The sequence below is a fragment of the Epinephelus lanceolatus genome, chromosome 24, assembly GCF_041903045.1.
Source record: "Epinephelus lanceolatus isolate andai-2023 chromosome 24, ASM4190304v1, whole genome shotgun sequence".
Lineage (NCBI taxonomy): Eukaryota > Metazoa > Chordata > Actinopteri > Perciformes > Serranidae > Epinephelus > Epinephelus lanceolatus.
The window spans coordinates 15,788,916-15,816,379 of NC_135757.1; the positions used below are offsets into that span (position 1 = coordinate 15,788,916).

General features: G+C 40.1%; 1 protein-coding gene across 10 annotated transcripts; it reads right to left on the bottom strand.

Moving 5' to 3' along the window:
• Nucleotides 1-1,784: 1,784 nt before the first annotated feature.
• LOC117255331 (putative ATP-dependent RNA helicase an3) lies at nucleotides 1,785-21,363 on the bottom strand. 10 transcript variants are annotated; one of them, XM_033624114.2, is made up of 20 exons: nucleotides 21,043-21,230; nucleotides 19,070-19,121; nucleotides 18,601-18,648; nucleotides 18,073-18,129; nucleotides 17,594-17,797; nucleotides 15,855-15,957; nucleotides 15,382-15,501; nucleotides 14,630-14,729; nucleotides 14,392-14,527; nucleotides 14,165-14,262; nucleotides 10,120-10,218; nucleotides 9,870-10,030; nucleotides 9,451-9,595; nucleotides 8,738-8,882; nucleotides 8,246-8,296; nucleotides 5,538-5,719; nucleotides 5,221-5,338; nucleotides 4,893-5,076; nucleotides 4,666-4,790; nucleotides 1,785-3,179 (listed from the first exon to the last, which is right to left on the bottom strand). In XM_033624114.2, exons 1-20 carry the CDS (start codon nucleotides 21,085-21,087, stop codon nucleotides 3,100-3,102), a joined length of 2,253 nt encoding a protein of 750 aa, XP_033480005.1. In that variant the 5' UTR covers nucleotides 21,088-21,230; the 3' UTR covers nucleotides 1,785-3,099. The 10 variants fall into 10 exon arrangements, with proteins under 10 accessions (XP_033480005.1, XP_078022046.1, XP_033480004.1 ...); XM_078165920.1 differs by having other exon boundaries at nucleotides 15,855-15,951; nucleotides 18,073-18,132; XM_033624113.2 differs by having other exon boundaries at nucleotides 18,073-18,132.
• Between the last annotated feature and the right edge of the window lie 6,101 nt (nucleotides 21,364-27,464).

Here is a 27,464-nt window from a genome sequence, read left to right on the forward strand (position 1 = left end):
CTCGGTGTCCTTTTAACATTCATAAGCTATGGTGCTAGCTAGGGCTGAGTATTGTTAAAAAATGACAATACCAGTATCAATGTGGGCCGATTGGACCAATCGCACGTTGCAATAAATCGACAAACACTTGCAGTGATTGGCTGTGAGCAAAACCAGATCTTGGTACAAAAAGGACCAATAATGGTTTGACTGGAGAAGATCTGTTACTTCTTGTTACTACATTATTTTGGTCAATACCTTGGAGGTATCGCGTACCAGTACCCAGCCCTAGTGCTAGCCAAAGTGCACTGTTGAATAAATAGTCGGAATAGGAGTGTATACAAATCTCAAGCAGAAGCCTAGTTATATTTGGCGTAAAGACAGCGTCACAAGTGAACTACTCAAAAGGTGCAGTCACATTTTGGGCAAATTCTCAAACAACTAACACAAGTCCCAAGTAAGTAATGCCCTTTCCCTGCCAGTGCTTTGGAAAGGACGCGTGATCACATTTCACCTAACAGTAAGACAGGACATGGCTAAAATGTGCTATGGCAGCGTGGCATTAAATCCTCTGGAAAGCCCCGGCTCTCTCTGCTGTGAAGTGGGTTAGGCTAAATTATCCAAGTCTTTACTTTGAACCCTGACCTCGACAGATCTCAAAGACATAACGAATAAACTGGAATGACTTATTTTAGAGAAGACTTTTCATGTAACTCTCCAGGATAGAGTGAGCGAGAAAATTTTGAACTCTTTAAGCCTTTTAGTTGTGTATCCCCTTGAAAGAAGCTTTTGGCAAACAAGGGTTTCAGTGTTTGTGGTGGAGGCGGAGCCTGTTTCCCAAGAGCACGGTGTCACTAAGAGTCAGCACGAGAGTAGCTGGTTACATTTGGTAGCTGCTGCAGCAGCAGTCTGGTTTTAATTTCTACACTCAAATATGCTGCAGCATTGCTCACATCACTGCTGGATGCGGTCACAATATTCTTTCCTATTTCGCTGCAAAGATACTTATCATACTATGAATATACTGAATTTCGGTAATGTTATCAGGAGCGCTACTGCTATTAGGTTTGGGGCAGTGTAAGATTTTTAAAACCGGTTTGACATTAAGGCACCGGACCAGTATTCTGAATTTTACTATTAGGTGTTGCAGTTGACTTAGCAGCCGCTCCCGAGTAGGACATAATGACATCATGTTCTAACAGCGAACAAGCGTAGGCCAGTTAGAACACCTCTTTCGTTAGCTTCAAAATGACAAATGTCAGTTCAGCCAGTTTGCATAAAATCAAACCGGTTTAAGCTCATACGCCGCACTGGATCGAAAAAAAAAAACCCAGAAATAAACCTGGAACATATTTTTATTTACAACCACATGTCTGAATGGTAGAAGAAGTAACATGACTGCTGCTACGCCGGTAGGCTTAATTCTCTCTCAGTTGTTCTGAGATGTAATGTGACCCAACAATTAGTGACAAGATGCCTTTGGGAAACTCAAACTCATGCTCAGACCTGAGCTATAGATGTGACATACAGGTCAATTAGTAGGACTCGGTTCCCAAAAGCATAAAACCATTGTTGTTATGAGCGCTCACTGGCTAGTAGTTTTGTAATTAACTTCTTATTTTGCATAAAACAAATGTAATGTCTTGTTTTGACTTATTTTAGTCACTCTGGATGAGGGTATATCAGAAGAATCTTTAAATATGGTTACAGTGGTAATATGCTTTTGGGAATCGGCTCATCAGAGACCTGATGAATTTGAACTCCAATAAACAGATAAGGAATTTCTTTGAGTTTCCTCATCACAGTTTTTGTTTATTTTATTTTTTTTGCCAAGGTTTGATTTAGTTCAAGCCTAGTTTGTTTCCTTCCAAATAGAAATAAAGAAAAACATGTTTAAACCCATACATGACATTAAATACACTTTTTTTTGTCACAGTTGGCCAATACTTGTAGCCACTTACGTATTATGGCAATTAAAACAACGGAAATAAGAGACAAAGTTCAAATTCTTAAAGGCACAGTACAGAAACAAATGATCCTTCATTATGTTTTGTTTCAAACAAAGAAAATGCTGTTCGCAGTCCAAAGACTGTTTGCTAGCATCATTGCTAATGGGTGACAACGTCTGCTGGCGTCCCACAGGCTGGGTGTTTCGGTTTGTCCAGCTCCCTTGTCCCTGCTGTCTCTGTAAGACGTCTTTCTCAGATCTTTGTAAATCAAGACTTCAATATGTTTTAAAAAGGTGAAAAAAATAATAAAAAAAACATTTTTCTGTTTCTGTGGCCCCTTTTTTTTTAGTATCTATCATGTAAATGAAGAAAACTTCAGCCAGTTCCCATTTTGTGAATTCATATGCAGACATATTTTGCTCAGAATTGACATCTTGCCTATCTCTGCGCTATATTTTAGAAAAGTTTTTGGCCGGTGATTTACAACATGGCCATGCGTTACATACAAAGATGACATGTGAAGGTACACAAGACGCCTGGCTGGCTTTGGGTGAATGCAGACAAAAACACGATGAAGCCAAAACTGAAATCTAAAGTGAAAAATACAAAACAAAACAAAACAAAACAAAAAAAAAAAAACAACAAGATTTCCCCCTGGTCTTCTACGGTTGTCTCGCAGGACTAAGTCACTGTAAATCTTACATGTCCATCTAAACTTAAGGGGTTAAAGGAAGACGTAAAACTTAAATTCAATTGGTTATTTTTCTTCAAGCACTTGCCACAAAGGGAAAATATTTCAAAACATCCTCTGGAACTTAAGGATGTGTTAAAAAATAACAACCTAAAATTGAAGAATCCCTTTATAATGTGGCCTACTGTACGAGGTGAGGTTTACCAGGAATTAAGAAATCAAAAGAAAAACAGATGGTCGACCGTAAAGACGAGGATGGAGATGGAAAGGACGAGAAAAGTCAAATAATTAAAAGATCTGAGTGCACAGGGATGGAAGGAGGGCTATATAAATGAGTATAAATAGTTTAATAACATGCACATGGGTTCTCGGGGTTAATGAAGGGGAGGAGACAGATGGAGTGTAGACAACAGTGTGGAGAAAGGAAGGAGGATGAGTGAGAGGAAGAAAGAGGGATGAGTAAAGGAGGGGAGGAGGAACCTAGTTGCCCCACCAGTCAACTTGAGAGTGTGAGTAGTTCCCTCCGTAGCCGTCACTGGTGTAGAAGTTGCCAAAACCACCTGAGAGGGAGGAAACAGAGGAGAAAAGTTAGAGGGACACTCTGACAATTTTTAACCAGCTTTGTATCATAACAGTGTGGGTAGTATGTGTGAATGAACTGAACTTTCCTTCACCTTACCAGCACCAAGATCTCCCTGCTCAAATCTGCTGAATGACTCAGTTTGTGTCATTAGACAAATTCCTGCTGGCTTTAGGGCTGTTGCTCAAACTTAAGTTTGTACTTTTGAATGTCCGTATGCTCCCCACCACGGACACAAAGAGCACAGAAGCAGATCAAGAGAGAAACATCCCCCTTTCTCTGTCTCTCTCAAACTCGACTCAACTAGACAGTGCTAATGGAAAAAAAAATTAGATTATGTCTCTGTATTGCCTATTTCTCACTTAAAATGTCTTAATTCAAACATATTTAAGTGTACTGTTTGGCTGAAATCAAAGAATTTGGAAACAGGAGGTGTATGCAATACTGTTTCCTGTTTTGTAAAAATGGAGTCTAAAAAAAAACCTGGGACTTAACTACAAAAATTCTGTTACTGTGTCGCCTGGTTCGCCTCAAATTTTTTCAGAACCATATTTTAGCTTACCGATCATTTGTTACCAGCCAGCCGCCATATTGTTTCCTGTGTAAAAACAGACGGGCACGCTTTCCGCTACCCACCACTTAAAACAGGTAAAATCTCATTTCAATGTAAAGCTGCGTGCACCGTATTGATTCGCTCAGCCCGTCTCTCTCTGATTATCATGAGACTACTGCTGCAGGACCGGAGCTCTGTGCCTGGAACAGAGTCACACACATGCACGCACACATACAAATACACACACAGTGACAGGGCTAACTGTTAGCATCACAAAGCTAATGTTACCAAACAGTTAATCAACGGTTTAATAGCAGAGTTCAGCCGTTCTGGTGTGAGATAACGGCTTGGTGTTGGATGTTAACCGCTGTTGTGAGGCTTCTGCTCAAGCAGTAAAATATGTTGAGTAGGGATGAGATCGCATTGTGCTATGTTAGCTCATGCTCACCAAGCAGAGGAGCAGAGGGAGAGGATTTCACAAGGACGGTCCTTTAACGCGGTGTCAATTGGCTGCAATTTCATTGCAACAAAACGACACATACCACAACACTGATTGCAATTTTTGGAAAAAAAAAAAAAGCTGCCGTGACATCAGGCCGCAACAATCCAAAAAACAGCCCGTGAAATCCTGGAGGGACTGTTTATTGGTCCGCTGTGGCACAGTGCTTTTTTGCACAGTCTTTAGCAAAAGCAAATACCACACCCCCCTTCCCCTGTTTTCTTTGGTCATACAGCACCAATTTCAAAAGTATTTTTGTCTATTTACTTAAAGGACAGCCCAGTTTTATAAAAACTTTTTTCTTTCCAGCAGTGAAATACTTCTTTAACAAAGTAAAGATGTTCCCAATGAACCTAGGGTTGCAAGTTACTTCGACTTTGCTGCAATAGTCATACCCAAAGACCAGATGCTCACCTCCTCCAAACCCACGGTTTCCTCCATGTCCTGCCTGGTTGCGACCTCCACGTCCTCCAAACCCTCCAGCGTTGCCTCCAGCAGCCGTCTGTCGATAATCACGTGCTCCAAAACCACCAGAGAACCTGGTTTACATCAGACACAAAGTGAACGTCACTGCATTTGTACAAAACACTGATGGGTTGAGACCCATAAATGGCATTAACATTCATAGAAAACACATTTACCTATTAAGAGGAGACGGTGTGTATGAATACCTCTTAGAGCGTCCTCTGTTGCTGCTCTTATGCTGGTGTTCATAGGCCAGGCTCTCAAGCCATGAGGGCACTTCCTGTTTGGCCTCCACCAGAATGTCCAGCAGGTCTTTTGTGATATTTCCATTTTTATCATTGAAGAATGATGTGGCCAATCCTACAGGTTAAAAAGTAACAGTAGCATTCAATCACAGCTTTTTGTGGTGTGTGACTCAAAAAGCTTCAAGTCTGTCCTAATTTAGATTATGTACCACACATGACTGGGCTTCATACCACTGGCTGACATTAGCTCTGGTCTTACCCAGGTTTCCGACTCTTCCTGTACGTCCAATACGATGGACATACTCCTCTATGTCGCTGGGCAAGTCAAAGTTAATAACATGTTTCACATTGGAGATGTCCAGACCGCGAGCTGCCACCTAAGTTCATACAAAAGAGGGAAAAAAGGTCACTCACACAAGTTCACATGCAGTGATACTATTCACTTGTAACTGATATGAGTCTCTAAAAGCAAGACCGGTATCTTTCTACTATTTCCTGCCATATGAGTGTGAAGTATAAAGTATGTATTAAGGCAGGTTTAACCATTTTTACAAGCAACTGTTCATTTCTACTGACCGCTGTGGCCACCAGAATGGGGCATTTTCCTGATCTGAACTGGCTCAGGGCCTCCTCTCGGTCTCTCTGGGAGCGGTCGCCATGGATACTGGTGCAGGCGTAGCCCTCCCGATACAGGAAGTCCTCCAAGGCGTCTGCGCCCTTCTTGGTCTCCACAAAAACCAGAGTCAACGAGTCCTTACCTGATGGGCCGAGAAAGAAGACACCCGAGGTTAATCATTCAAGGTGGTCGCTAAATGTATAACACAGAGAGCTGATTTTAACTTGCTGAGAATAAAGTAGCTGCATGTTTCTCTGTTTTCACACCACAGATTTTGAAAAGTGCAGAGTAGAAAGGTGAGGTGGTCACGAAAATCATGAGGAATATTTTCATAGAGATTAGTACCTATACAAAATTGAATGCATATAAAACTTCCCACTGGTCTTTTGTTGACATGTTACCCTGCCCTGACCTAGGAGATGAACACATCAAATGGCCTCATCATTTTTAGAGATTGCTTATGACATGGCAAACTAGAATTACTGTCTCATGACTATATGCCTCTGTGACTGTAACTGTGAAAACATGGATGCTTCACACACATCTCCCCCCCCCCGACAGCACAGAAGATCTTTACAATCAGCACAGTTTCAAGGTGGACACCCAAGATTTGTGTCACCAATTCAGTATCTGACCAAATGTCTCCTCTTCCGTTCCCGAGTTATGACATTGAGTAAAGGTCAGAAAAGTGTTTTTGCAGAACAGTATGATGTCACAGTGAAGCTGACCTTTGACCTTTTGGATATAAAATGGCACTGCTTCATCATTTTATCCTATTTGAGTGAAATTTTGTCCTAATTAGCTTCTGAATTCTTGAATAGTGGCCAGAAACATGTTTCGTGAGGTTACAGTGACTATGACCTCACAAACACTAAAGTGTGGCCACTAAAATCTAATCAGTTCATCGCTGTTTTGAGGTGGACATTTGTGCCAAATTTGAGGAAATTCCCTTGAGGTGTTCTCAAGAATATTGCATTCAGGATGAGACAGACCCAAGATCACAGTGACCTTTCACAACTAAAATCTGATCAGTTTATTGCTGAGTCCAAGTGAATGTCTCAGCTGTGTCGAAGTGGACATTTGTGCCAAATTTAAGGAACATCCCTCAAGGTGTTCTTGAGATATTGCATTCAAGAATAAGAAAGACTCAATGTCACAGTGACCTTGACTTTTACATCTTTTTTTGAAGATTATGCTTATGGCTTTTTGCCTTTATTTGACAGGACAAATTAAGCATGAAAGGGCGAGAGAGAGAGAAATGGGGATGACATGCAGCAAAGGGTGGAATCGAACCCACAGCTGCTGCCACAAGGACACTGCCTTTGTATATGGGACGCCTGCCCTACCCACTGAGCTACTGGGCGCCCATGAACTTGACTTTAAGCACTTAAATCCAATGAGTTAATTGCTGAGTCCAAGTGAACCTTTGTGCGAAATTTAAAGAAATTCCCTTAAGGTATTTTTGAGAGATTCCATTCAAGAGAATGAGTCCAATACAAGGTCAATGGTTGTGCAAAATTCCAGGAAATTCCCTCAAGACCTTCTTGAGATATCACATTCACGATAATGAGATGGACTCAAAGTCACAATGACCTTGACTTTTGACTAACAAAATGCAATCAGTTCATCTTTGAGTCCAAATGGACGTTTGTACTAAATTCTGGAGATATTGTGCTCACCACAATGGGACACACAGACCCGAAAACAGAATGCCTAAAATACATACAAAGAAAGTTGGCATTCAGAGGAAGGACTAAGTTTAAATAATTTGCACAAGAAGACTTGAAGGGAGCACTCCTGGGGGCGGGGGAGATGCAGTGAGCTCACCTGCAAGCATTATGTTATAATCATGTGTTTGTGTAATTACTCTCATGGTCAGAGGGGGGAGACAAAAGTTCTTCAAACACTTGAGTGGAAATTCACCATCTCACTGTATCTTATTCATTCATTTGCCATTTAAAAAAGGGCTGTAGGCACAATATATGTTGCATCATACTGACATCCCGACATGCAAATCCTTCCGTTTATAAACAAATCATATCAGTTCCTCTTTCAGCCTTACGAGCAGGTTACAGGTCTGCTGGTAAGGCTTTTCAGTTCCAGGTGTGACACATAAATCCTAAAAACATGCACCTTAATTTAGATAAAATGTTCACATTACAGTACATTTTCTCTATGAACAGAACAGTGCAACAGGAAGCAGGGATTGCAGTGTGGGAAAAAAAACAAAATAATAATACCAAACAATAGCTTAACAGTATGAGCAGCACTGTGCTGAACTGTGACTCGAGCCACTGATGGAAAGAGTGTGGTCACAGTTCTTCCTCAATGCGCCGTGTACATCACTACCTGAAAATGAAGCGAGGCCACTGGCCCACATTTGTATCCACTGGTTAGCTGCTGAGACAACAACATAACCAGACTCTCTCCATCAAGGCTGTTTGGGTCTGACACAGAGACACCACAGCAACATAATTTACATAAAAATACCACAAAAAAATACAGCAGGCATGTTTGTTTTCAGGTCAGCAAACCGGACCCATGAAATGGTACACAGAACCAAAAATAACTGAAGGACTCTCCATCCACAGAGAGGAACATCAAAGGGCAAGCAAAATTATTTTAAATATGAAATGACAGATATAAGTTTCCCCACTGAGGATCTTACCAGGTTTCTCTATGTTGTCTCCTGTATTGTCCTGAACCTCGCTGGGAATGACTTGGGATAAAACCACACCAAACCATCGACATGTCAACTGCACTCAATCAGCAGCAGAAAACCAACTGTACATGTTTGATGTTCCTGTTTGCCTCAGTTCACTAAATTTGTTATACTAAATCAGGAAAATGGTTTATTTGTCCAACCACAAAGGTGGCTCTTTAAATTGGTTTCTACTGGAAATGAAGAAAAATAAAATATTCTTTGAAAATTACAAAGTGGGAATGACATTTCTTTTTATGGAACATCCTCACTGTTGCCTTCCTGGAGCTAAGAAAATAGTTGATCATTGGATGAAACCTGCTGAAAGCTTTTGCTCCTGCTAATGCTATCCAATGTAGAAAAATCAATTCAGACTTAAGTTGTTTGATGTGTCATGGACCTGCAGTGTTAACACACATCTGAAAGTAATGCGCTGTTATTGTCATGTGACTGTCTTACCTGTAGCACTGAGCAGGTCCAGGAGGAAAGACCTCTTGTCGCTCTCCTCCACCCACACAACTTTCTGAGTGATGTTCTCTGAGGTGGAACCCACTCTGCCCACAGCCAGGAAGATGTACTCCTCTAGGAAATCCCTGGCCAGGATCTGGAAAAGGAGCAGTAAATGTGCTTATAAATAGAGTTTTAGCATGGGCTAAGTGCTCATGGTTGGACTGTTGTCAATTCAGGTGTGGTGGAAAGTTAACATCTGCCTGGTTGCCTCGGAAAAAAAAAAGCCTATGGGATTATTCCACTGGCTTTTTGGATTATTGCAGAAAATAAGCCCTGTGGAAAACAAAACTTTATTTTACTGCTACAACAGTGTGAAACAAAGGCTTATCCAAAGCATCTCTAAGCGGAAAATGCAGTGTAACAACAGCAGATGGCAGATTTGCCCCTGGATAGAGTCTCTCCTGATAACACCCCCTGCATGTATGTTTGGAGCTGACTGTTGTGGACCCTTGTGGAAGTAGTGTTGTGCAGCGCTATGGTGTTATTTACACCTGAGCCATTGGAGATCAAACATATCTCTTTCTTTTTCACACATTTCTCATCCAGTTCTTCAACATGCTCATGAAGAGGTGGGTCATGGTGGTCGCAACCACATGCTAACGAGAATACAGCAAAAATATTCCTGTATTCCTGGTGCCACTGCAAATGCAACACAAACGTACCTGGATCTCTTTGGGAAAGGTTGCGCTGAACATCATGGTTTGTCGGATGCCTTTGTGCGGCATGGTGTCCTGTTCAACGATGCGTCTGATCTGGGGTTCAAATCCCATGTCCAGCATACGATCTGCCTCATCCAGGACCAGGTAGCTGAAATTAAGAGGACAAAGGAAGATGAAAAGGTTGAAGCCTTTGGCCTCACTGATGAAGATTCTATGGCCAAAAACATTCTGTGAATTGCCAGACAAATAATCATGGAAACTTATGAATGATAGATTTTGAGTGTGACCCTCTCTTCTTAATATAGATAAATGCATCTAGGATAATGCACCAGTTGGCCAGAGCGCAGTGGCAACCCTGCAAATAGTGTTAGAGGTTGTATCCTACTTTCATCCATCACTCCCTCCACCTGTCCATGTCTTACTTGCAGTAGTCCAGTCCAATCTTGCCTCTCTCCATCATGTCCACCAGTCTTCCAGGCGTGGCCACCAGCAGGTGACAGCCTCTCTCCAGATCTCTTATCTGCTGCCCAATGTCTGCTCCTCCGTACACCACACACGGGCGCACTCTGGAGCGGTAGGAAAACTAAAGACACAAACAAAAAGGTTAAGGACATACATGGGTAAATGTCTGTCATCTTAAAGGATTTCATGCTCCTGTGTGTGTCTGCTCACTTTCCTGGCTTCATCATATATCTGCAGAGCCAGTTCTCTGGTTGGAGCCAACACCAGTGAGATGGGGTACTGCTTACGACGCCCATACTTTCCATTCTCCTGTAAGACAACGACAAAACAACAGCACACCTTGAATTTCACTGGGACAACTTTGACCATTACTTTAGTTTTTATATGACATACACTTTTTTCAAGCGTTTATATATATTACCTTCAACTAAGACAGCATCTATTGTAATCCTCACACAGAGTAAAAAAACAGTGTAACAGCGCATTGTTCCTGTGGGCTACAGCAACACTAAACATTGCTCTTGCCTGAGAAGGACTAAATGCACAAACCCGCTATTTTTTTTTTTTTTTTTAACCATCATTCTTTTTTTTGTTATCACAACATAACAAAGAAATACAATTACATGTCTTGAACAAACATGTCAATTCCCCCCCACCTCCCGCCCTTTCAAATTATTCTAATTCTTGGTTGGGGATCAGATTAGTGAGTTAGTCCATTTTAGTCCATTGTATAGGGGGGGGGATGACGACATATTTCTGCAATATTAGGTACTGCAAAGTGCCACTGTTTACAAATACACAAATATTAGATGATATTTTTTAATCTTCAAATTATCTAGATATAACCCTAATAAAACAACTGTGGGACCAAGGGTATTTGAATCTGTAAAATATTTTGAATACATTGTTTTATTTCTTGCCAGAATTTTTGTATTTCCGTACATTGCCAAACGCAATGGAAAAATGTACCTTTTTCCTTCTCACATTTAATACAAGTATCAGGTATAGCGCTATTATATCTGTTAAGTTTTTCTGGAGTGATATACGTTCGCATCAACCAGTTGTATTGTAGTAATTTCAGACGGGTGTTAGTGGTTCTCCATTGTGCTTTAGAGCGTGCCTCCTCCCACTTTTCTATTGGGATGTCCTCCTGTAGATCTTCTCTCCATTTCCCCAGCCGTCCTGCAGATGTTTCTGTACTTCCGTCTACCAGGCATTTATAAATTTTGGAAATTAAACCCCTCCCCTAAACAATTCATATTCATTAATTTTTCTATGGTAGACATTTCAGGGATGCATAATGTTTGATTTTGGTGTGTTCTAATGAAATTTCTCAACTGTAGGTATTTAAAAAAAAACTATTTCTCCAAATGTCATCAGCACCTTGTGCGAGTTGTAAAGATCTCCTATTTTTCCCAGCCCCTTAGTAGCCCAATATTTAAATCCCCCATCTATTTTACCTGGAGGGAAGAAGTAATTCCCCCATATTGGGCTGAAGACAGAGGGAGAGGGCGTTTCTCTACGATATTTTTTAACTTGATGCCACACTACAATCATATTTTTCACAATAGGGTTTTTTGTATTCTTTTTAAGGATTTTAGCTCTTGCTGAGTACAGGTATATTGGGAGGGGCAGACTTAGCTGGAGTTCCTCCATTTCTTTCCAGAGAGGAGCATCTCCTTCTGTGAAGTAAAACAACAGTGTTCTTAATTGTGCTGCCCAATAGTACCAGAGTGGACTGGGACATTTGAGTCCCCCTCTGTCATAAGGTAAGTACAATAGTGACAGTCGTGTCCGGGGACGTCTGTTATTCCACAAAAATCTAACAAACAATCTTTTAAGTTGAGTGAACAGGTTACTTGGAGGAGGAAGTGGAAGATTCTGAAACAAATACAATAGCTTGGGCAGTATATTCATTTTAAGGACGTTTATTTTTCCTATTAGTGACATTGGTATGTGTGTCCACCTGTCCAGTAACTTTGAGATTTCTTGCAGTAATGGTTCATAATTACTGGCTACAATATATTTAAGTTGTGGGACAATTTGAATGCCTAGATATGTAAAGCAATCCACAATTTTAAATTGAGTGGCTGTTTTAGGAGGACTTTTACTTTCTAATTGATTTAAGAACATTATTGATGATTTTGATTTGTTTAATTTATATCCTGAGATTTTTCCAAATACATTAATGAGTTCTAATAATTCAGGATTGAATTTTTCCATCTTTTTAAGAAATATTATTACATCATCCGCAAATAAAGCCAGACGGTGTTCCTGTTGTCCAATTGATATGCCTGTTGCCATGTTTTGGTGTGTTCTTACTGCTATTGCCAGTGGTTCTATAGCCATAATGAACAGTAGAGGGGATAGGGGATCTCCCTGTCTACATCCTCTTTGTATCTTAATGGTTTTGGATATGTTACGATTGGTCATGATTTCAGCATATGGTTCTGTATAAAGTAGTTTTATCCATTTATTAAAGTTTTCTCCAAAGCCAAAACGTGTGAGGATTTCAAATAAATAGAGCCATTCCACTCTGTCAAACGCTTTTTCAGCATCTAATGACAGTAATGCTGTATCTGCTGCTCCCTTTTCCTCAAATAATATATTTAGAATTCTCCTAACATTATGGAAGCCTTGCCTACTTTGTACAAAGCCATTTTGATCTTTGTCAATAATATTCGGAATTATTTTCTCAAGTCTCCTGGCTATTATTTTACTCAAAATTTTTAAATCCACATTTAAAAGACTGATTGGCCTGAAGTTTTCACATTTGTTATTCGGTTTGCCCGGTTTTGGCAGCAAAGTGATTAGTGCTCCCCTTAAATATGTTGGAAGGATTCCGTTGTGAAAAGATTCCTTAAAGCCTCAGTGTGTAAAAATGGTGAGTAACAGTGACATCAGCGGTCATATTCTAGATTGCAGGGCTCACTCGCGCTCACTCGCTCGCCCCTCCTGTCCGGTAAGTGACGTGGCCTCGTAGGATAAAAAGCCTTGCGCAGACAGCAGAGATCCATCCACGAGTTTTTCGAGTTTTTCAGAAGTAGGCCTATCTAGTGACGAGGTGAATATTTATTTAGGAATCTAAACCATGTTACAATGTTGTATGCGAGTGTGACAGGGATGAGGGCTGTGTGAGTGCGCGTGCTGATGTGTGTATGAGCGAGCTGGAGGAGGGAGCAGCAGTGCACAGTTGGAGTTACAGCTAAGTTCTTGTTTGTTGGTTGTTTTGGCGTAGTTATGGCCAACAGTAACCTGTACTGTTCAGTAATAAACAGTGGTTTGCCGAATAACTGCGTCATCCTTTCCACACGTCCTGGCGGATGCTACAATATGTTATAGCTTACCAGTGACATATAGGTTATCTGTGAGATATAACGTTATGTTAGGAGTGTTTTATTTCTAATTGTTTTGGTAACACGAGCAAACATTAGCACAGTAATGCTAAAATAACACGTTTCATGTGATAGTCACGGCACAGTGCAGCAAATATAGGTTGGTACGATTATAACATATGCTTTTCCGGAGTGTTCTTCCACAGGAGTTCAAATAAAATAAGCAACGCCGATATTCACTCGCGTTTTGTCCCGTCCTCACTTCTCTGATCTTTTTCTTTTATTTGGTGGCGTGGTTTCCCTCTTACGGGGCAAAACGTGTGTATGCTCCTCCATTTAAAGTGCGACAGAATCATAAAAGTACAAAGCAGGTTCACGCAGAAGCGCCCCGGATTGATCTTCACCTTCTCTAGTTACGGCAAGTTCTAGGTAAATGCGAAGGGCGTATATCCCTTTCTGCCACTGTATCAAATATGGCGATGCAAGAGGGCAGCCTCCAGCAGACCGCGCCCTGCCTGTGTATATATAGAGAAATCATTTTAAGCCTATGAGAAAGCTTCCATTTGTATGTGAATTGCATTACACTTTAGTAAATATATATTTATCAAAGCAATAGTTGATATTTGCTAATAAACAACCACGTAAATTACACATTGTAACTTTAAACATTTCTAATAATGGTGGCATCAGTCTATGCTTGAACATTTTATAAACTTCACAAACCCGCTATTTTTAAACATCCCACGGAGAGAGACTCTCACTGCAGCCTGTTTTATTTTGCTCTGAAAATAAATACTACTTGTCTAATCTAAAAGACGTACACTTTGAACACAACACGTTAGCATTAATTTGTGTTGTTTTTTTTAATCCCCTTGCAATTGATCCATGTGTTGTAATAAAGCGCCATTATTTCCTCTTACTTGTCCAGATGCTTTAACTGCGTTAAGGGCTTCTCCTGGTCCATCAGTGTAGATCTGGCTGAGAATTGGCAGCAGGAACGCTGCAGTCTTCCCAGAACCTAAAGACACAAAATCAACCTCATCCATCTCCACGTGCCTTCAGTAGAGACATCATTTCATAGCATTATCCCAACAATCTAACTCCAATATAATACTTTTCAAGAGATGTGTGTGTGTGTGTGTCCTACCTGTCTGTGCGCAGGCCATGAGGTCTCGCTTAGCCTTGACAATTGGAATGGCATATTTCTGGACAGGGGTCGGTCTGGTGTAGCGACTCAGAGCGATGTTACCCATGACGATCTCACCCATGTCCACATCTTGGAACTACACAGCACACACACAGTCAAAGACATTTATAAAAAGAGCAGTGGAGAGCTGATATATAATGTAATATTGCTGGATGTTGAGTTAACAAGAGCAGTGTACACTCTCGATGTGGTGAGGGCAGTTCTGTCCTGTGGCTTCAACAGGAATGTCATCGTATTTCTCAAAGTTGATCCCAGTGTTACTGCCAGAGAACAACTCACTACGGAGGAACAGAGCAGAAGAAAACACATGACATTTCACAAAGATTTACAATATATGCAGCTGTTAAAAAACATGTCTTTGAATACATTTTTCTTTGGTACTATTGTCGTTATCTTAAAACAATGTCACTCACTGCTGTTGGATTACTCAGCAGATTTTTTAACACTGATTATTTTCACTTTCAGTGAATCCACCAATTCTTTTCTTACCGTTACCGGTAAAATTTTCTTACCGTTGTGTGTTGTGCCATTTTTACGAGAGAACATGAGAAAACAGTTGTTCATCAGCTAACTGATGAATATTTTTGTGATTCTGGTTATTCTGACTTGACTTTCAGAGCCAGATGGACTGATGCTTTCATACTGGCATACTGTTGTTGTGATGTAAGATTTGACATCTGCCTATGAGTACAATAAATTTCAAGGATGAAGTGACAATTTTCTAGCTGTTTCAGGAATCCAGCTTGTCATCATGTGTTATTCTATGACCAAATAAAACCCAAACAATAAGTCATAAATAGTGCAATGTTGATTTTACAATGCATGTGTTCAATCATGACGCGTGCCTCTAGTATAAATCCGATTATTTTACCACCTTCCTGAACAGTTTCCCTGATATTTCCTGTTGTGAAAATAAAAGCACAGACTCACTGTTCAAGGCGTTCGTTACGTGGCGTTGGTTTGGACCAATCTCCGTCATCTCTGGACTCCTCCACCCAGCGGCTGTTTCCTCCTCCTCCTCCTCCGCCACCAAATCCACCATGCTCAAACCTGGGAACACAAGGACGATGATGCAACATGGATGATGCTACGATCTTTTCCAACTCTACATTAGACAAGTAGCAGTCTTATTTCATGCTATGTATTTTAAATCTTTTGAACAGCCACTTGGCCACACACTGCAGTCCTTGTTGCGTCTTGCTCCCTCTGTTGGCCAGGGGCAGGCAACAGCCATTAGTCAACCATGACATACATAAAGTCACGCCACCCGCTTTTTACGTAACAACAAAAATTCTCACCAGGACAGTGTAACACACACAAAGGATCACAAGAGGTAGAAAAGAAAAAAGACAAAAAAAACTGTGACAGCAGCTTATCAGTCTGTACGTGTCTCATCTCCTTACCTCCCTCTGTTAGCGTTGCCTCTGTCATTGAAGAACGCTGACTTCCCTCGGTTGTTGCCAAAACTGCCATAGGCATCTTTGGCAGTGTTCCAGCCGCCTGCATCTGGCAGAATGAACATAAAATTATTTGAAGGCACTTTAATACAATATTATTAGTACTTCATAGTATGTATTAGTACTACTTATTCATCAGTGTGTGAAGAAAACTTCAGCTGGTCTGACCATCATGAAGATATACGCACAAACAGGGTGCAACATATAAAGCAGAGTATTTTTTCTCCTTGAAAGACAACACAGGATGTTTACGCCCAAGGGTCACCCAAGTTTGCATTCCCTTACAATAGTCTCACTGCAGAGAAAAAGGTGAAAATGTCAGCAGTTGATCACAAACTTTCCATTTAAGATTGAAAAACGTAAGAAGTTAACATTATATATAGGTCTACTCTACGTACAGGTTGCAGGTAAAAAGAGGGGACAGTCTTGACTCCTTTTGGCTCTAATCATGGCACATCTTAAGATACAAGTAAAGCCTGGTTCACACTACACAACATTTTTGTCTGTTCCAACAGTCACTATGTCACATTACGCAATTAAATCGCACCATGACTTGGCCGACAGACATGACACTTTCTGTCCGTCTCCATTATAAAGAAATAAAGTTCTCTGCTAGCCTGATGCTAATGGCAGTAATCATCGGGTTGATAAAGTGCCTCTGCTGTTTCACGCCATAATCTTCCCTTTTTACTCTGTCATGATAATATCCCTCGAGGAAATATCAAAAACCCTGGGATGCTGTTGTCATACAGTTGACTACGGCAGCAGATCACACTGTGTTTCTATTGATCAAAGTGATGGTTGTGACGGGAGAAGTCGTGAACAACAAAAAGAAAATCAAACATGCCAGACTTTCTGTTGGAACGTCATGAGGTCGTCCCAGACATGGCATCGGTTGTCGTCTACTATGACACACCACACGAGATAAAAGGATGGATTATCGCATACGACACTCATTGTCATTCACGATCCATGGCGACCCCGTACAATGCTGCATCGGGCTGATATCGTGTAGTGTGTACCCGGCTTAAGATTATGATATCCATCTAAGACAATAACTCCTCTCGATATTGCCCACCACTAATTATGGGGGAACCCAACATTTTGCAAATATTAAAGGGGTGGGGAAAAAATTGATACAACATAGTATCGCGTTATTTTTGTGTGGCAATAATGAATCGTCACACAGTGCCAAGTATCTTTTTTTTTTATTATATAAATTATTTATGTTAAAAATGCAAATTAACCTTTAGGTAGCCTACTAGAATCATATAATCAATTGCTTTTCCAGTCCACTAGATAGACTTTGCTGAAAAAAAAAAAAAAATGGCTATGGCTCAAGTGAGATGAACAGACTGAAAACTTTATCTTATTCGATAAAACAGATGTTGGCAGAGTTTTCCTTTGGGGACATAATTTACAGTTGAAAAAAGGTAATATATCACATTATATTTTATTGCGATATTGAATTGTGACTGACGTTTCGTGATAATATTGTATTGTGGATTTTCTGGTGATTCCCACCCCTACAAAATATAAGCAATATAATATAAATAAAATGGCAAAAAATAAATAAAGATCTCCCGTTGACCTTTGGGGGACTCCGTACATGTTACCTGCAGAGCAGATCTTACACTTTATAAGAAAGATGGTTTTAAGTGTCATGCAGTAAACTCAAACCCCACCTTTATTTTCGTAGCCACCAAAGGCCATTTGCTGTGCTGGGTTGATGGGGTTGAAAGCTCCGCCCCTGTTGCCACGGTAACCTCCTCCGACGCCACCTCTGCCGCGCTCCATGCGAGGCGGGCCGCGGGTGAACGTGTTGCCGCCAGCCATGCGGTTGTCATGGTAGCCATTGACAAAGTTGTTGCGCCCCCCGTCCCAACCATCTAAAGATGGAAAGGACAATGATTAAACATTTAAAATTAAATTTAAGTGATCCGAGTTTTCAAAAACACCACATGTGCAGGAATACTACTCATCACTGCTGACATTACTGTATCAATTCTTATTGTAGATCGATAAGTGATCACCTCACTGAGAGGAGGCAACAAACTGGAAAACATACTGATGAGTGATGTTATCTAATCAGTACAGAATGAACAGCAGTGCATGGCAGCAAACTGCAAAGCAGAGTTTATTAGAAGCTGAGAGATGAACTTACAGTTAGCTGCGGGCGCTATGGTGTAGCCACCCTGTCGACCGGCAGCAAAGGCATTTCCTGCTGGACAGGAAGACAGTGTTTCAGTCATGGTTTTAATCAGTAACAAATGCACTTAATAAAGGTACCCTGTGGAGTTTTTGACCCCTGGTAGCATTAGAGAGCAATGTCTTTACAAGTGGGTCTCCATTTTGTTTCTATCGTGCATGCATACTTAGACACACAAGCATGCGGCGACTTGATTCACATACGTCCACCAATTTCACACTATTTCACTGATCAACAGTTGACGCAAGTAATGTAATGTGCAAAGGTATGTAGTGATGCACCAGCAAAGGCACAGAGGAAGATGAAGGCTAACATGGATGTAAATAATACTAAATATTCAGATTTGCTTTATGAGGAGGGAAGTACACTCAAGGATTCACACAAAGTGTTGTGGTGAGTGACACTAAATGTAAACATGACGTAACGCCTTTTGTTTGTTTACAAGAAAACTCCACAGGACAGCTTTAACTTGATGCTACACACCATTTTTGGAAGCGTCTTTGTTCCGTAAATGTGGAGGAATGTATCGCCCTGCAGACAGAGAGAGACAGTGTCCAACATCATTTGATGAATTATTAGACTTTAAGGACTTGATTTTAAGTTGTTGAAAATTTCTGAAGCACCCCCAACATTCATTGATCTATGGTGCACATCTAAAGCTAAAAAACATGGAAATCCAATAGATATTTCCAAAATTTGTCTTGTGTCAATGACACATTTAAACTGTACTAAATTGGAATTATCAGTGAATAAATTAGCTTCAAATTTAAAGGAGTTTTAAATGGTAGTACTCCTCAATAACGAGAAATATCCCCTTAGTTGCTTTCCTGCCCCTCCCAATTTATTCTCTGTGGAGTACTTCCTTGTTTATATAACCATAGTTTATAGTGTGTTGAGGTAAAATGTTCAGGTTTGTGAGTGTGTATGCACAGTTTAAACAAAGGCTGCTTACGGTTGGTACCTCCACCTTGTCCGTCTGCCGCACTCAAGTCTAGGACAGCGAGCTGGAGAGACAGACGCAAATTATCATAAAAAACAGCACAACAACAACTCAGGTATTTCCAGCAGACAAAATATATCTAGCCTTGTTCTACATGTTTGAGTCTAGAGAATACTTCTTCAGCAGATTTTTTGCAGCAGGTGACATCAAAAGCTGCTGCCTACTAAAACGCTTTGCTTTTAAACACTAGAGTCACTAAACTGTCCAGACTTAAAGGTCCCATATTATGCTAATTTTCAGGTTCATAGCTACATTTGGGGTTTCTCCTAGAACATGTTTACATGCTTCAATTTACAAAAACCACTTAATTTTCCTCATAATGTCTGCCTGAATTTACCTGTATGAAATGCTCTGTCTGAAAGCTCTGTTTTAGCATCTGTCTAAAACAGAAAAAGCCCAAATGACTGAATTTTTTTAATGGAAATATGTGGAAAATTTTTGAAAACAACTAAAATATAGGTAAGATTCTTCGCCTGGTTGTATTTTTCTCCCAATACCATAGATAGGCAAACATGGTGTGATAGCAATCAATTTTTATACCACCGTACACCGCTGCAACCCTTAACGGCACTATAGCAACAATCTGTACCTTTATATCGTACGGTTGTGACATCACAACGTCACGGAAGTCCTGACAGCTCGTTTAAAGGCACAGTTTCTGAATATGGACTGAGTGCAATTCTCTGTGGTTTAGATTTTTTATATAGCACCTATACCTGATGTAAAATAAAGGTATTTAAATCTGACTTTAACAACATGGGACCTTTAAGGGAAGAGGACACTGAGACAATCCGTTTTTTTTATATCAGCAGCAGACCACTCTGCACACTACTCTGAGAAATATTTTAACCGTAACGTGCAGGAATCCCATTATGGTGATGTCAGCAAACTGCACACAGCTGGTCTGAGACAATCAACAACAACAGAGGAAATCAAAGTGATGAGAGACAGGAGATTTGTTGCTGGTGTCTCCATCTTTCTCTGAGCAGAGACTCAAACTGCTGTCACAGAAACAACTTTAGATCTTATGATTTTATTTAAAGAAACTGAATTTTGATTAAGGATGGGATGCTCTACTTTACTGCAGCAATATTTAATAAACTAAGCTCATAAGAGTGACTGATATCTGCATTTAAAAAATTCCCAGTAGAGTATGTTTTCCATCCCAGCTGAAAAAAATGAGGTAAAATTTTTGTTATGTTGTGCATCCAACGCTCCAGTAGATATGATGGCAATACAAGCTTTCCAAAATATCAACCGAGAACATACAGTACTTTTCTGTTGCCATCCAACTGTCTGACCAGTCAGACACAGCTCGACTACGTTGCTAGTGACGCAGAAGAAATGAGCATTTCTTTAAGCGGGACGCAGTTTAGAGAAACTGTGCAATACTGCGTATGAGCAGAAAGCCAGCGGGCTAAGCTGCCAAACGCCGCATTGTTTGTGTGTCAGCCCCGCTAGCTCCATCTCTGCATACCTCCATTTTATTATTGTATCAAGCTGCAAGACAAACGCAGTGAAGATAATAGTTGATGGGTGCGTTTCATATGTGCACACGGAAAAACCGACGGAACCACTCAGGCGCAATTGGTCATTCGGCTGCCGCATTTTAAGCTAACAATCACATTTAACAGCTTTCTTATATCACTACCAGACGACTTAATGGTGTAGCACACATATCTTTACGTAAACAGTTGAAATGCGGAGAGAACAACGATGTTTTCCACATCGTTTGGGTCGTTACCCGCTCCGCAGCCTCTCGTAGTCACGCGGGTGTACAATTGAAGCGCACCCAACGCTAGCTAGCACGATAGCATCTCGTTATCGGTGTTTTCAGGCTAGCCGGTAAGCTAACATTTATCCCTGGCGTTATAACACTTTTTACCAACTGACGCTGCAACACACATCAAACTGAGGCGGCTTACCTGCTGCTCTAGACCGTGGACATTTTCGACGGCCACATGACTCATAACTATAGAATATGGAGGAAAAATGTTGTCGTTGAAAAAAGGACCTCTTTGTTTGCCGGGTTTGATGTAATGTTATTTCTCCTTTGCCCCTATCTTGTTTCTGTGGTTCCGACAGATGACAGTTATTTCATTGGTTTAACAGTTACACGTAACTTTGTAAAATGCTAGTCTTGAATTTTGCGTGATAATAAATTCTGTATTTCGCTGCAAGGATGGTACTTCATGCAAACTCAGCTGATGTCGGTTTGCTCCTGAGCTTGAAGCTGAGGTGAAGCCGTCATGCACTGGTTAAGCGAGCCTGAATGCAACACACAAAAACATCCGGTAGTGTCAAAATAAAAGTCTATAAATATGAGTCAATGTAACATTTTGCTATAGTTGAGCAAATATAACTTAATCTGCATGATAGAATTAATAATTAATGAATTATTTAAAAATAAAATAAAAATGGAAAATATATAATAAACATTTTAATTGTTAAATAGTATTAAATGTCAAATATTGAATTAATCAATGAATATCAATCTATATTTAATAAAAATACATTTTTCATTTGTCTGCAAAAGTATGCTGGTTTTGTTGATATATATGTGTGTGTGTGTGTGTGTGTATAATTTGTTTAATTTAATTTCTATTTATACACTTATCTTATTTCATTTTATGTCTGTTTTAATACCACTGTGTTGTTGATGAGGGGAAGTGTTTAGATAGATAGATAGATAGATAGATAGATAGATAGATAGATATCCTCTGTATTTATACTGTGTAACATGCCTGTGCAATTTCCTACTGTGCAATCTTACCACTTGCTGTATCTTTACAGTAAATATACTGCCCACCATGTGTGTATTTCAATTATCCTTTTTTTTTTTTTTTTTGCATTTTTGAGGATTATTTCCCATATGTAGAGACCAAAAAAAGGTAATGATAGTAAATTTATAAAAAAAAACAAACAAACATCGTATACATTGTTTCATAGATTGTAGTTAATCATGTAGTATCAATCATGGACATACAGTATTTTTTACTAGTATATTTTTACTTTATCATCTCTTATCTGATCTTATCTTATCAATTGCAATGTAAAATTTATTTCCCTTACTTCCGGAACGCCTCAGACAGCTTGACCGACGCATCTAAAATGTTATTAATCCAAACACCGCGAGACTTGTTACAGCTTGTCGCGATACAGCCACTGAACACAATGTGGTGTAGGTTGCCCGTTGTCTTGTAACCATCAGCACTTGCCTTTGAAAAGGATGCGAAATTAATGTAATTACCCTTTTAATAAACAAATATATGGGAATTCCCATGTCGGCATACACTTTACAAAATTGTTCATGAGAAAAAGTTTGTGAAAATGATGTGATGCCTGCAGTGAACAGTCTCTCAGCCCCCATTGGTGACCACTAAGAATTAAACAGCAGTGACAAAGGTAATTGGTAATTGGTATCCCCTCCATGCTCTTGACACTGTGCTGGGAGACACAGCAAACCTTCTGGTCACTGCGCGTATGGATGTGCCATCCTAGAGTAGCTGCACTACCTGAGCAACTTCTGTGGGCTGCAGATACCGCCTCATGCTACCACTAGTGGTGAGGGCACTGGAAAAATGCAAAACTAGCTAAGAATCAGCCAGAAAGGACACAGAGAGGGAAATGGTCTGTGGCCACCACCTGCAAAACCATTCCTAAACAGGGGTTGTCTGGTAATTGCCTCTCCTTTCCACCTGTTGTCTGTCCAATTTGCACAACAGCAGGTGAAATTGATTCACAATCAGTATTGGTTCCTAACTGGACAGGTTGATACCCCAGGAGTTTGATTAACTTTGAGTTACACTGTGATGATTATGTGTTCCCTTTTTTTTTAGCAGTATATGAAGAGTGTGTCTTGCTGCTGTGAGGTGGGGGGCCTTTTCAATATCTGTGCCCATTATCTGTTAATCCGCCCCTGCATTAGGGCGAATTTGGCTAACTGAACATGGGCTGCAAATGTAACATGTGGATGGGGCATGGATGAATTACATTGCAAAGATATTGTTTTCCAGTATTTATTCACTCCTGGCACATTAATTGCTTTGTGGACACCCATGTCTGCACTTCTGCTGCCACAGGAATGAAAAACGGCACTGTGTGGGGCAGACAGAAGCAGTTACGGAAATCCAGGAGGTACAGAAGAGTGAAACGCTTGAAACATCCACTATACATCTGCGAGCATACATTTGTATTTTCCCCTCACTGGCTTTGATATTCTTTTTTTTGCAAACAAGCTGGGTTTTACCACTGATGCTTTACCTGCAGTTTTGCTTTGCCAGCATCACTGTTTTGTTTGTTTAGCCTTTGATTTGTACCTGATGTTGCTGTTCGTTTGTGGTTCTGGTTGGTGTGCATGCTGGTTGCCTCAGACATTTAAAATAACCACTTGAATTATCAGACATTTTATTCTGAAAGTTTTACTTAATTTCTCAAGAAAAGACAGTTGCTTCCTGGTTGGATGTGGCCTTACTGACACATGGTGGTGGTAATTCAGTGCACCATAACCCTTTTTTTTTTGCTTGCCTATTTGTATGTGTTTTGCTGCTGACTCCATTGAGTGTGTCATATTTTTACATCATGTAAACAGCTATCTACAGCTCAGTACAGTGCAGTTTATGAATGAGAACTTCCTGTTCATGGCAGGATGGATCTCAGGACTGTCTGTGGCTGTGCTTTGGAGAAATGCTTCCCACTTGTGGTGGAACTGGATAATGACAGTTTCCACTCTTGCTTTGCCTTTGCAGTTTGTGTTTTATATTTCCATTCATTTACTACACAAATTGTCATAACCAGTTTGATAAAAATGTGAGACACAAGTTGTTTCTGCAGTCACACTTGTTTTTAAAAACATTTAACACTTTCAATTTTGAAGGATCAGTGATGTGAACAGGCTTTCTGAGGGAAGGGGCAGCAGGGGTATAGAAGCAAGTAAGAGACTTAAGCATTTTGATTTTGGCAGCCACTGAATGATATAGAAATTTAAACACCACTGAATTTATAGTATTGAAATATTTATGTTGAAAACTATGTATCTGAATGTATTTGTACTGAATTCAACTCTTTGAAATTAAAATATGAAATTTCTTGATTTGCACTTTCACCAGCTGACACTAAATATATATTTTTTCAATGTTTACAGATTGAGATCCAAAAATTAAAGTTTAAAAAAAAAGAAAAAAGATACAGGCTGCTCAGATTTGATTGGTTAAAGTCAGATCTAAAAATTCAAGTTCAAAAACATCAACAGCAACGTCCAAGCTACCCATGACAGGATCTGCAAACCAGCCAGTTGAATTTTTCTTTATTTTTTTTTCAATGACAGGACAGTTTGAGGGGTGAAGGGGGAAGAAGAGAGAGGAGATGATATGCTGCAGGGGGCAATGGGCTGGAATTTTGTACATGGGGCGCCTGCCCTGCCTACTGAAATACTGGGCACCCTAGATCAGGCTTTAAAAAAAAATCAGCTATCAATTTTCATAGTGGCTGTTAAATTTCAGTATTAAGTATTCATCCAGCCATCCATCCATTTTCACCTGCTTATCCGGGGCCAGGTCGCGGGGGCAGCAGGCCAAGCAAAGCACCCCAGACGTCCCTCTCCCTAGCAACACTTTCCAGCTCCTCCTGGGGGACCCCAAGGTGTTCCCAGGCCAGATGAGATATGTAATCCCTCCAGTGTGTTCTAGGTCTGCCCCAGGGCCTCCTACTATTGGGACATATTCAGTGGCTGTTAAAATTCAAATATTTATGCCTTTTATTTGTTTCCACATGGGGGGGGGGGGGGGGGGGGGGGCTCTGCTGCCAGCAGAATGAGGGTTCATTTTTGCCTTAAGCATCTTAGACTATATTTAGCTTCCAAACTTATGACAATAAAATCTAGCTGTTCCCTAGATGTCTTCTTGGGGAACTAATACACAGAATCCTATTAATATTATGTAATCATTCATGCATTATTTGCTTTCCAACCCCTTCTCTCTGTCTTTGTCTGTGTTTGACAGCAAGTACATACATGTATAATGGGCCTCTCATGATCTGTGCATACCTGTATCTATGGAACAAACAGATGGCTCCCCTGCAGCACTGCTGTCACTTTTAACACCCACAGATACATGAAGTGTAACAATGTTTTTGACTGAGTGAAAACCTGGAGACATGACTAAAATGTGTATTTAAACTCACATAATATGGATTTTCAATGAGGAAAATGTATTTTATGCATAAATTGGAAATAGAGTCCCACAATAATACAAAAAATATGATTTCTGAGGGATTCTAATCCTTATATTTCATGGTAAAGTTTAATGTTAGAGAGTGGGGCTAAAATCCAATTTTTATTGAGATTTTACATGATGTATCTTCAAATTAAAATTAGGACAAAGTGAAGGACACTTTGCTTTTTGGAGATACACTTTTGTACACGTGCTTTGTTTGTAACAGTACAGGGACCTGCCTTCACCAAGCTGATGCTGAACAACAATGTTGTCAAACCAGATTGTGCAACTTGTTTATGTTGTGTCAGTTTAGGAATTCAAGAGATGGAGACACAGTGGAAATTATTTAGTCTTGTATGAGAGATAAAGAAATAGTTAAACTTATCTTGTTAACTGACTCTGTCAGGAATGTCCTTACACTGATATTGAGCATGCTGGCTCACTGCTGAATTACTGGGACACTTTAACAGAACAGAGCCATCATTAATGATATTAGTAACACCTGCCGCTTTTAAAGCTCTGATTTTACACCGTGCATTTACCAAGTATTTCCCCTTTGTTAACTTACTTTCTTATTACTTGTTTCAGGACAAGCAACAACTGCTTCCATTACTTTTGCACTTTTATTCACTTTAAGTTTCCTGATTATGAGTTCATTAAAAAAATAAAGTGACATTTCCTGAAACACTATGCAGGCTGCAGGTCTGTGAACTTGAAACACCAAAGACAGAAAGGAAAAAAAAACTGTGGTATGTGTCTACCCAGTAACTTTCCACTTCCAGTCTGTAACTTTCCACTGCGGCAGAGGCTGTTATTGATGGCATTTTAACCGACTGTGGTGCTATGTACACTTGTTGTGGTGCCTTTTACTGGAGGATGTGAATTCTGCCTCACATACCATGACCTGCTGGGTCATTACATAAGTCCTTGCCTCAGGTCTTCTGCTTTGAGGCACAAGTTTTACTTCCACCTTTTGTTGTTTTACTAGAAAGCATCTTAAGCTGCATTTTACTATGGCTTAAAGATTTCCAGTCAGTGACTAAATGGCATAAGTGCAATTTCAAGTAACTGTGGCAGCTTGCCAGTGATGTCATTTTAATTACAGTAGCCACATACTAGTTGATGATTAATTAAGAATACTGATAAGGGTACTTATCAGAGGTTTATGGGAAATAATGCACATTTTTTGGCCGAGAAGAATCAAACAGTCTACAGTAATAAAGAGTACTTGATTTTGAAGAATACCTAACTGGATTTTTTTAAATTACTAAACTGAAAAATGTGACTGCTGGGTCGCTTTTCCCCGTGGCTGCCTCGCCTTTGGCAAATAAAACAGAGGAAGACAAACAGACAGACAGACGACACCAGGAACATGCACAGATAGAATACAGGTGGTGCTCAAACACCAGTACCTTTGGCCTCTGACTAGATGAGTGCCCTTTTTGCAAGACAAGTTTGATTTTTTTCTAATTCTATATTTTAAGTTTGGCCCATTTCATCACTCTCAATTGAAAGTGTGTTGCCCTTTTTGACTTTCCTTGTCACAGCCATCACAGTTAAGACACACAAATTGAGTGCCCTGCAGAGCAGCATCACGTCTCCCTGACCTGCCTTCATGAACACCCAGCTAACTTTAGTGTCTGCCCTAAGCTTCAGCATTGTTTGTAATTGAAATTAATTAACTATAAAAACATCTCAGTACAGCCAGACTAACAAGTAAGCTACTGTGGTGTAAAACCACACCAGATTCTGGTTCACCAGCTGCCCAGTGTGAGCAGAGACAGTGGCCGAATTGCTTTCCCACTTCTATATGTCTTTGGAAACCAAAAGATATGATGAAATAATGTTTATGTCTCCAATATGTTGGCTCTGATAATTCACTTAAAGAAATCTGACATGGGGTTTAGTGCTGCAGGAACACTCTGTGCACAAAGAGCGCAGGAGGAGGAGAGGAAGAGCGTGGGGCTGCACGTGTCTGTGCTCTGGGATTCGTTAAGAATATCTAAAGTGTATTTAGAAGATAATTAGAAGAATTGTTGTGGTTTCTCTGATATAAAACATCATTGTTTACTAATTCTAAGGCGGCAGATTGAATTTAAAAATGTGAAAATCATTTATTTATACACCAGCATGAA

What these genes read in the sequence shown, in the direction of transcription:
- LOC117255331 (XM_033624113.2), bottom strand. Translation starts at nt 21,087, where the DNA reads ATGAGTCATGTGGCCGTCGAAAATGTCCACGGTCTAGAGCAGCAG. An exon ending in CATAGCGCCCGCAGCTAACT is followed by an intron (nt 17,798 to 18,072) that starts GTAAGTTCATCT and finishes TTCCATCTTTAG; the next exon opens with ATGGTTGGGACGGGGGGCGC. An exon ending in TATATGATGAAGCCAGGAAA is followed by an intron (nt 10,031 to 10,119) that starts GTGAGCAGACAC and finishes TTGTGTCTTTAG; the next exon opens with TTTTCCTACCGCTCCAGAGT.